We start from the raw sequence: 11,243 nt of genomic DNA on the forward strand, positions 1-11,243 counted from the left end.
TTCCTTCCTTCCTTTCCTCCCTCCCTCTCTCCCTCTTCTTCTTCTTCTTTTTTTTTTTTTGTAGAGATGAGGTCTCACTATATTTCCCAGATTGGTCTCCAACTCCTGGGTTCAAGCAATCCTCCCACCTTGGCCTCCCACAGTGCTGGGATTACAGGCATGAGCCACCACGCCTGGCCTTAGGATGTTCTTTAGAGTTCTCTTTTATCCCTTCTGAGTAGCCAATCCCTTATGAATAGCTTGTGATTCTTTTTGTTGGATTTTATCTGTTAAATTATTGGTATGATTTCTCTCTCCTAAATGGATTACTAATGATAAATAATTGGTATCAGAAATGGAATTAAGCGCTCACCTTCTAGTTCACATATTTCTTACTAAGGTATCTAAAGTCCTTGCTAGTTGCTCTTCATCAGATACAATCAGCATAACATCATTAATGCAGTGAGCGACTATGACGTTTTGTGAAAAGTCCAGCGGGTACTATCTCTGCAGACCAGATTATGGGAGAGAACAGTGCGGAGAGCCCTGATGTGAGACTATGAAGGGGTACTGTTGGCCCTGCCAGGTAAAAGCAGACTGCTTCTGGTGGTCTTTCAAATTAGTTTGAAGACAGAGCTTTGGTCAGGTTAACAGCTGTACACCAAGAACCAGGGGCCATTGAAGACTTGCTCCAAGGAAGATACTACATTTAAAATAGTAGCTGCAACTGGAGTCACTACAATAGTCCATAATAACTCTCCAAGATCCACGCCTCTTCTGCGCAGGCCAGACGGCTGAGTTAAATAGGGATGTGGAATCACCACTGCTGCTTCCTTCAGGTCTTTGATGGTGGCGCTAACCTCTGTAGTTCCACCAGGAGTGCAGCACTGCTTCTGGTTTTCTGTTTTAGTAGGGAGGGGAAGTTCAAGAAGCTTGTCTTGGTCCTTACTATCATAATCTCCCCAAGTATATCTAGTCCAATAACAGCTTCAGTAATGGAGGAAACAAAGACAGAGAGGGTCCACGGAACAGGTGGACTCACAGTCAGGCTAGTTCAGGCTCCATCTGTCACCTAGCCACCATCACCGCCCATTTTGACTAGTGGCCATGGTGTCACTTTGGGTCCCTGTGGATGAACATCAGTTCAGAGCCAATGCTTCAGTCATCCCAGTGCACAGTCACTCTGTAAATTACACAGGTCTTCTGAGTAGGAGCTACAGGGAGACTTACAGTAGGGACTTGCAGCAGGGCTGCAGAGTTCATCCTCGGGGGGACATGCCCCCACACCTACACCCCAGTTCATAAAGGGGCCCTGGGGCTGTGAATTGACTCAGTCCTAGGAGCTAGGGGAGCAGCCGTGACTCTCTACTGTGGTGATTCAAATCAGGGTTCTGGCTACCAGACCCGGACTCTTTTTCTGTTATACTTTAGTAGGCAGCCCATCAGTTTTGTTCCTAGAGATACCATGATTGATTAGCCAGTGCCAAGAATCCCTGTGGCCAAAGGCATTCTGATTACCGCTACGTCTCTGCCGCCCTTCGTGGTAAATGTTCCCACCTTATCTTTGACAATTAAGTGCTCCCAGTTATCCTAAGGCACTTCGGGACCCCATCACCCCACTGATATCAGGAAGCTCATCTCAGTGACAACATCCTTAGGGTCACACCTGCCTACACAGGAAAGCAAGCACAGAGCTTTTAGGGATGCAGATGATCCCCTCACTATTCTGTTTCTCAATGTCTTAGTAAAGAAGTGTCTTCTGGGCCTTCTCATGGTTATGGATGAGTGTTTGGGGGTAGATGTGCAAGTCACACATGATAAATCCACGGTGACATTCCTGTCTCCTTACGTCTCTGGATTGTCTCCCCCAAATCATAGCCGGGAAGCTCTGGCATCCCCACCTCATCAAATGTAGGCAACTGTTGAATCACCTCTAGCTGCGCAAGCTAACCCACGACATCTAGACTCTCAGGTAAGTGCGTCTATATCAACGAATTAACCAAATGGAATGTTCTAGCCTACCCTGTTGGATCGAACACTCTTAGAATCAATTCGACATGTTTCCCAGGTTTCTTCCAATATTTATTAGCAAAATCTTACCATTCTTTTGGTGTGTAAGTGATTTCCTTCGGAGTTAGTTGTCTGAGTTATATGTCCCCCTGTAACATGCTAAGATTTGACCCTAGTTACGGATCCAGTGACAACAGGGGTGACTGTGCCGGGTCTGAGGAAAGAGCATCCCTTTCCAAGGCGTCCTCCCAGACGAAGTTATCACAGGACTTTCAGGCCAAGGAAGTGTCCTGAGGCCCAGGAGGGTGGACTACTTCCACTGCCGAGGGAGCTTGAAAGTGATCTGTCGGTTTCATCCGAATCCGAGCAGGTGTTCCCATTCCATGTTTCAGGGTCCGGTTCTTTCCCTGTGAATGCTCTAACTTGCATAGCAGAAGCTTGACTATGACAAACTCACGTGTAATCCTGACTAAAACACCAGAACAATGGTGTTAACAACCGACAATAGAGAAAGGGTGCCCCATTATCACTGCTACAGTTAACAAGTACACTGGCTTTCCAGCTATACAATAAGCCATGAAATGAAAATAGACATACAAATAATAAAAAGAAAAATACAGAAGTGTTATTGTTTGCATGCAATAAGATTTTCCACCTAGGAAATCCAAATGAATCAACTGAAAACCACTAGAGGGTCTAAGGAATCCACAGCAATACACAAAATAAATAGCCTTTCCAAATACCATACACTTAGAGACAGAACCAAGAAGGTTTCGTCGTAATGTTATCACAGCAAAACCTGAAACCACCTAAATGTACTGACAGAATGGTTCACTAAATTTCAGTATATTCTGACTATGAGATATTATCTATCAGTTGTATTGCTACAGAAAACATTAAAAACAAAGTAAATGTAAAAAGGAAAAAACAGGTTCTGGAACACTATATATAGTATGATCCAATTTACGTAAAAAACAAACACTAGGCCGGGCGCGGTGGCTTACGCCTGTAATCCCAGCACTTTGGGAGGCCAAAGTGGGCAGATCACTTGAGGTCAGGAGTTCTAGACCAGCCTGGCCAACATGGTGAAACCCCGTCTCTACTAAAAATACAAAAATTAGCTGGGCGAGGTGGCCGGTGCCTATAATCCCAGCTACTCTGGAGGCTGAGGCAGGAGAATCACTTGAACCTGGGAGACGGGGAGGTTGCAGTGAGCCAAGATCACGCCACTGCACTTCAGCCTGGGCGACAGAGCGAGATTCTGTCTCAAAAAACAAAACAAAAAACAGAAAACCACTGAAAATATGTATGTTTTGAGGTATAAGTATATGAAAAGAAATACATGTGGAAGAAACTTCCCTTCAGAAAGGGGAGTAATTTAAGAGGGCTTTCACTTTCTTTATATATTTCTGTCTTACATTGTAGCTGGACATGGTGGTGCACAGCTGTAGTCCCAGCTACTCAGGAGACTGAGGTGGGAGGATCACTTGGGCCCAGGAGTTTGAGGCTGCAGTGAGCTATGATGGCACCACTGCACTGAAGCCTGGGAAACAGAGAGAGACCCTGCCCCTAAAAAATAAAAAATAAAAAAATATATACTTATGTATTGCTTGTGTTATTGGGCTGAAGATCTGAGAAACTCTGGCGTCATCCCTTTGTGATCCATTTATCCACCAACTCACTGATAAATATCCAACACCTGCCAGGTGTCTCACACTTGAAACAGGTAACATGATACATAATTCTGAAAGTGCAGGGCTACAGAACCCTCATTCTAATAGCCTACCAGATATTTTTTTCAGTAAAGACCTGTGAGATAGCATCTACAAATTCTCCTCCTTAACCACACATTTGGAATCATTGACTGAAAACTCATTAGCTTTTCCCAAAAGCAAGCTGTATTATAACTAAGCTGGAAAATTTTCTCTTTGTTCATCCAACAGGGATATTTTGAAAGACTCCAGCTTGGCTGGGCGTGGTGGCTGGCGCGGTGGCTCACGCCTGTAATCCCAGCACTTTGGGAGGCTGAGTCGGGTGGATCACCTGAGGTCAGGAGTTCCAGATCAGCCTGGCCAACATGGTGAAACCCCGTCTCTACTAAAAATACAAAAAATTAGCCAGGCGTGGTGGCGGGCACCTGTAGTCCCAGCTACTCAGGAGGCTGAGGCAAGAGAATCGCTTGAACCCAGGAGGCGGAGGTTGCAGTGAGCCGAGATCAAGCCACTGCACTCCAGCCTGGGTGGTAAAGCAAGACTGCGTCTCAAAAAAACCCCAAAAAACAAAGTAAAGACTCCAGCTACACTTAGACATACTTCGAACCTTAGATATATTATAGACCCAGCTTGGCTATTAGTATTGAAAATGCTCTTAAAACCACTTCTGTCATATATATTTCACACAAGAAGAAATAAATTGAGTAAACACAGAAAAATGTTATGTTCACTTCTATTAATAAGCAAAAAAAAAAACAAAAATAAAACAACTCATTAAATTAGCAGACTTTGAAAAATATTTAAAATGGCTACTAATGTTGAAGAGACCTTGAAATGACTGCCTGCAACACTGCTAACGGCAGCACAGATTAGAGAGTCAGCAATGTTTATCAAAAGTCACAAAATACCAGTCTCTGAAATAATCATCTTATGATTGAGATTTACTTTTAGTAAATAGTTGCCATGAAGAAAAATAGTTCTTTGGGCAAAGCTTTAATAAGTGCATTATTTATAATAATAAAACTTTGGAAACAACCTAAATATTAAAAAAAAAAATTTGTAACTATGGCACAACCATTCAATGGAACATTAAACAAAGATTTTCAATTATTTTATAAAGAAACTATAATAACATAAAAAAATGAAAAGCAATGAGTCATTTTAAAATCCTCACTCAACTGGGAATGTTATTTTATAAGGTAAAAAATCAGTAAATTTTTTTTTTTTTTTTTTAAGAGACAAAGTCTCGCTTTGTCACCCAGGCGGGAGTGAGTGGTGTGATCTCGGCTCACTGAAAGCTCTGCCTCCCGGGTTCAAACAGTTCTTCTGCCTCAGTCTCCTGAATAGCTGGGATTACAGGGGTGCACCACCATGCCCGGCTAATTTTTGTATTTTTAGCAGAGATGGGGTTTCACTATGTTGACCTGGCTGGTCTAGAACTCCTGACCTCAGGTGATCCGCCGGCCTCGGCCTCTCAAAGTGCTAAGATTACAGGCGTGAGCCACCGCACCTGGCCTTTATTTTTCTTTTTTATTTATTGGCCACTATACTAATGGGAAAACATTTTAATATAGTCATAATTTAAAAATAATTAATTTAAAAATTATGTCTTTTTTTTTTTAAGGTGGGGTCTTGCTCTGTTGCCCAGCTGGAGCACAGTGGCACGATCTCAGCTCACTGCAGCCTCTGGCTCCCAGGTTCAAGCAATTCTCCCACCTCAGCCTCCTGAGTAGCTGGGATTACAGGTGCACCACCACGCCTGGCTAATTGTTGTATTTTTAATAGAGAGAGGGTTTCACCATGTTGGCCAGGCTGGTCCCGAACTCCTGACCTCAGGTGATCCACCCACTTCAGACTCCCAAAGTGCTGGGATTACAGGCGTGAGCCACTGTGCCCGGCCCATAAATTTTTAAGTCATAATCTGACTTAATAAATTTTGTCATAAATTAAGTCATAATTTAAAAATTATGAGTATACAGCAATATAGGAATCAAAAAATTTCTTATCTAAGCTCAATGATAAAAGCAGAAAACAAAATTTTACTTGTACTTTCTCAAATTGTAACTATATAAGATATCTATTCAGATGCATAACCCTGAGATAAGATGTGAGCTCAGGCTCATTAGGCTGAAAGAATGATGGCTGGTTTTTCTTCAAAGTATTTTTTTTTGTTTCCTCAGTATAAGCAGAGTACTAAAAAAATCAAAGCATAGAAAAGTTTTGGTGACTCACCTGCTGCTCCTTTCTAAGGAACATTTCAATGTCCATATGAATCCGGGCCTCTTCTTCGGTTTTCATCCTGAGTTTCTGTAAGAACAATAATCAGACACCAGCACATCTTCCCTGCAGGGCTCTGAATCAGAAGTTCTCAAGATTAGAGGAGCAGCTTGGTCGGTAGCTCAGGTTTCCTTTACCAGCTGGGATCCCGGGAATTCAGTTTCGTGCAATTCCTGTTCACGAACACTGCAGAGACACATGACGCGGCACTGTCTAGACTGTGTTAGTGTCCCTAACGAAAGGAGTACAATCCCGTGAATTGAAAAGAGGTGCCCATTGAAGGAGAGAAATGGTGCTCCAAGGGCACAAGGCTGTGGGGCCTAAAAAAGGGAAATTCCAGAGTGCGAGGAAGACTGTTGTCGTGGCCTTAAGCCATGTTAGTCTCAGAGCAAGGAGTCCTCCCACACACAAATTCCATGGTCTAAGGAGGTTTCTTCCTTCTTCCCTCTTCCCATCTGCCTGCTGCTCTTTGTGTGTGTGTGTGTGTGTGTGTGTGTGTGTGTGTGTGTGAGGGAGGGAGGGAGAGAGAGAGAGAGAGAGAGAGAGAGAGAGAGAGAGAGAGAGAGAAGGGAGTCTCCCTGTGTTGCCCAGGCTGGCTTCAAACTCAAGGATCCTCCTGCCTCCCCTCCGATTAGCTGGGACTAGTGCCTGGCTTTGCGTATGTGTGTGCTGTGTGTGTGCGTGCGTGTGTGTGTGTGCGCGTACGCGCCATTTCGCATTCCCCTCAAAGAAGATCTACCACTTTCTTCCTCCTGATATTTTTCACCGTGACTTCTCATCTCCATAAATTCAGGTTTGAATGAAGTTCACCTCTCTAGATGTTGTATTTCTTACTGGAGGAGTGAAAGGTACTGGTTAGATGAAACAAACAGCAGCAAAATCCTGCCATAACTAAGGATCTTGTTTTGCCCTCTCCCTATAATTAGAGAAATGGCGACTGTTTTGATAAAATAAGAAGAAGTGACCAAGGAGAGAAAGTACAGCCAATTTTCAAGGTCATTATGAGGCGGGAGAAGGAGGCTACAGCCCGTTGGAATCTCTGCTTGGGAACATGTGTATCCTCATTTAGGCTTTCATTTTCAACCGCAAGTGGAGGGGCTGTTGCCGAGACAGATGGAGGGAAATCTTCGTTTCCCTCCTTTGTTAGCTGAGACAGGATCAGGAGTGACAGCTCAAATGCCATCTCCTGGGTTCTTCACTAATGTCCCAGGGATTACCTCAATCTCTTCCAGCAAGAGTTCCTCTGTTCTGTTACACTTTCTCTGGGTCTGGGCAATCTGCAGCTCAGTATTGGTTTTCATGTAGCGATTCTCCAAGTTGGATTTTGCTTTCATCTCTTGCAGTTGGTCCTTGAGGTTAGCAATATACTCATTCTGACTCTGTAGTGGAAAGACCAGGTTTCCAAATTGAAAATACATTCTACCTCCATTCAGTTCAGTCAGTGGCTTAAGGTTCCCTTTTATACGTATAAATCAATAAGGAACGGGAACTAGTTTTCCGCTATCACACAACGGGAAATTTAGCCAACAATCATGAAGAGATGGTTCGAAGAATCAGGGCGAATCAGGGCTGAGATTAGTTCCCAGGCACATTACTGGTGTGCTCCATATTCCCCACGCAGATTTCTCATTTTGGTAGGAAGAACACTGGTCAAAATGATGAAAAGAACTGACTTCCCACCCAGGCCTCCAGCTGTGTGAACTTGGCCAAGTCAAATCTCCAACTTCTTTACTTTCTATAAAACACACACACACACACACACACACACACACACGAACACCCACCCTGACTGAAGTATCTCAGAGAAAGAGTATTAGGTTTCATTGAGAACACGTGTGAAAACGCTTTCTTTTTGCAGGTCACCAAGTGCCTGGCAATTGCAGGGACTCAATAGTCACTAAGAAAAATATTTATTCAGCACCAGGCACTGAGCTAGGCTCTAGGAAAATCATGGAGATCTAAACAGACATATTCCCTGCCCTCATGGAGTTTACAGTCTAATAGAAGAGAAGTGGTTAAAAAGAGACAAACACATGTGTAAACTTTCAAAAATTGTGCAAAATGATAGAAAAGGAAAGCTTGACAGGCTGTGGGAGGAAATAACAAGGGAGGAGTCCATTAGACTCTGGGAGGCCTGAGAGGGACTCTCTCGGGAAAGTGATGGTTCTTCAAGGTACATTAGACTTTGGAAGGCCTGAGAGGGACTCTTGGGAAAGCAATGGTTCATTTGAGGTACATTAGACTCTAGAAGGTCTGAGAGGGACTCTCTCAAGGAAGCGATGGTTCATTCAATACCTGAAGGATACGTAAGCCCACCACATGAAAAATAGGCTTGGCCAGGCACCGGGACTCACGCCTGTAATCCCAGCACTTTGGGAGGCTGAGGCAGGGGCATCACCTTAGGTCAGTAGTTTGAGACCAGCTTGGCCAACATGGTGAAACCCCGTCTCTACTAAAAATACGAAAAATAGCTGGGCGTGGTGGCGTGTGCCTGTAATCCCAGCTACTCGGGAGGCTGAGGCAGAAGAATCGCTTGAACCCGGGAGGTGAGGGTTGAAGTGAGCTGAGATTGCGCCGCTGCACTCCAGCCTGGGTGACAGAATGAGACTCTGTCTCAAAAAAAAAAAAAGAAAAGAAAAGAAAAGGAAAAGAATAGAAAATAGGGTTAAGGGAACTCTAAAAAAAAAAATAAGAAAAAGTATATGTCCAAATCCTGAAGCCATCAAGACCTGGATACATTCCAGGAACGGAAAGAAAACTCCGGAGGCTCTAGCCTAGTGAGGGTTGAGGGGACGACAGGATGAGGTTGGAGGTAGGTAAGGGCACCACACAGGACCTCGGAGGCCTGACTGAGAAATTCAGATTTGATTCCAACTGTGGTGGGAATCCTTGGAAAGCTTTTAGTCAGGGAGGTAACGTTTGTTTGAAAAGAACTGTTTGGGAAGAATCATTGTGTGAGTGAGTCCACAGGGAGGCGCCCTGACAGCACAGCAAACAAGCACACAACCAGCAGCGAAAGTGCTTCAACGGAGATCCGCCCTCCTCTAGACATCAACCGCCTTTCTTCTCTTTTTTTACTTTTTTTAAGACAGAGTCTTGCTCTGTTGCCCAGGCTGGAGTGCAGTGGCGTGATCTAGGCTCACTGCAACCTCCGCCTCCCGGGTACAAGCGATTCTCTGCCTCAACCTTCTAAGTAGCTGGGATTACAGGCATGCGCCACCTCGCCCAGCTAATTTTGTATTTTTAGTATAGACGGGGTTTCTCTACGTTGGTCAGGATGGTCTTGATCTCCTGACCTCAGGTGATCCACCTGCCTCGGCCTCCCAAAGTGCTGGGATTACAAACGTGAGCCACCACGCCCGGCCTCCAACCACCTTTCATCTTAACCATTAAGTAGGGTAGAATTAGTTCTTTTTCATTAACAAAAAAAAATTTTTTTTAAGAGACAGGATCTCCCTCTGTCACTCAGGTTGGAGTGTAGTGGCTTGATCACAACTCACTGTAACCTCCAATTCCTGGGCTCAAGCGATCTTCCCAAGTAGCTAGTACTACAGGTGCATGTCACTACGCCTGGCTAACTTTTTAATATTTTCAGAGATGCGGGTCTCACTCTGTTGCCCAGGTTGGTCTCAAACTCTTGGCTTCAAGGGATCCTCCTGCCTTGGCTTCCTAAAGTGCTGGGATCACAGACATGAGCCACTGAGCCTGGCTTTTTGTTGTTGTTGTTGTTGTTGTTGTTTCTGAGACGATCTTGTTCTGTCACTCAGGCTGAAGTGCAGTGGCATGATCATGGCTCACTGTAACTTTGACCTCCCAGGCTCAAGAAATTCTCCTGCCTCAGCCTACAGAGTAGTTGGGACTACAAGTGCATGACATCACACTCAGCTTATTATTATTATTATTGTAGAAACAGAGTCTCACTATGTTGCCCAGGCTGGCCTTGAAACCCTGGGCTCAAAGGATCGTCCCACCTCAGCCTCCCAAAGTGCGAGGATTACAGGCAGGAGCCACTGCTGCACCCAGCCTCCATTTTTTTTCTTGAGATAGGGTCTACTGTGTCCCCCAGGCTGTAATGCAGCGTCACCATCACAGCTCACTGTAGTCTTGAACTCCCAGACTCAAGCAATCCCCTCTCTTCAGTCTCCCAAGTACCTAGGGAATTAATTCTAAGTAACTATTCAAAGAAAAAACAAAGTGGTAATTGGACAAATCCTCTGTTAAGGAAAGCAAGCATAGGCAGGGGTGTCCAATCTTTTGACTTCCCTGAGCCGCATTTGAAGAAGAAGAATTGTGTTGGGCCACACACAAAACACATCAAAAATAGCTGATGAGCTGAAACAAAAAACAAACAAACAAACCACACACACACACACACACAAATCTCTCATAATGTTTTAAGAAAGTTTACGAATTTGTGTTGGGCCCCAGTCAAAGCCATCCTGGGCCGCATGCGGCCTGCGGGCTGCAGGTTGGACAAGCTTGACTTAAAGTATCATTAGGCCCCAACCCGGTGGGGTGGCTCACGCCTATAATTCCAATGCTTTGGGAAACCAAGGCCGGAGGATCACTTGAACCCAGGACTTCAAGACCAGTCTGGGCAACACAGCAAAAACCTGTCTCTACAAAAAAATGAAAAAATTAGCTGGGCCTGGTGGCACACGCCTGTGGTCCCAGCTACTAGGGAGACTGCAGTGGTGGAATCCCTTGACCCCGAGGCCGAGGCTGCAGTGAGCCACACTCATGCACTTTAGCCTGGGCAACAGAGCGAGGCCCTGTCTAAAAAAGGTCCCTAAGATGAATCAGAATGGAATTCTTCAAGTTATTTAGTCTACAAACTTCGTGATATAACTCTACAGAATCATTCTAATTGTATGACAGTTATTCCGACTAGATCAGAATCATTCCGAAGAGACTGAGCATCTCTGGCAGAGAATGCGCTATAGGCCCTTTGAAAATATGTCTTAGTATTTCACATTGTCTTACAAGTTGTAGGATTGCCGGCAAATTACTGAACCTCACTAAGCCTATTTTCTCATCTGTAAAATTCTGCCCAGGCTGGAGTGCCTGGCACAACTTATATGCTCAATAAATGTTGATGAAATGAATTTTAAGAGATGTCTTGGCCGGGCGCGGTGGCTCACGCCTGTAATCCCAGCACTTTGGGAGGCCGAGACGGGCGGATCATGAGGTCAGGAGATCGAGACCATCCTGGCTAACCCGGTGAAACCCCGTCTCTACTAAAAAAAATACAAAATTAGCTGGGCG

At 44.6% G+C, this 11,243-nt stretch overlaps 1 protein-coding gene across 8 annotated transcripts in view; it reads right to left on the reverse strand.

The window, feature by feature from the left end:
• The window catches only part of DRC9 (dynein regulatory complex subunit 9), a 68,537-nt gene that overhangs the window by 16,097 nt on the left and 41,197 nt on the right, over positions 1 to 11,243 (reverse strand). For 6 of the 8 annotated variants that reach the window (XM_017865489.1, XM_017865488.1, XM_017865487.1 and 3 more), the window contains 2 exons: positions 7,196 to 7,357; positions 5,934 to 6,008 (listed from right to left, as the gene is read on the reverse strand). In XM_017865489.1, the coding sequence (XP_017720978.1) occupies positions 5,934 to 6,008; positions 7,196 to 7,357 (237 nt within the window). Of the gene's footprint in view, positions 1 to 168; positions 2,459 to 5,933; positions 6,165 to 7,195; positions 7,358 to 11,243 lie in introns of those variants that run through there. The other 2 variants (XM_017865493.1, XR_001884042.1) reach the window with 2 other exon arrangements.

This window comes from Rhinopithecus bieti, unplaced genomic scaffold, assembly GCF_001698545.2.
Source record: "Rhinopithecus bieti isolate Rb0 unplaced genomic scaffold, ASM169854v2 scaffold_83126, whole genome shotgun sequence".
In the NCBI taxonomy this organism is placed as follows: domain Eukaryota; kingdom Metazoa; phylum Chordata; class Mammalia; order Primates; family Cercopithecidae; genus Rhinopithecus; species Rhinopithecus bieti.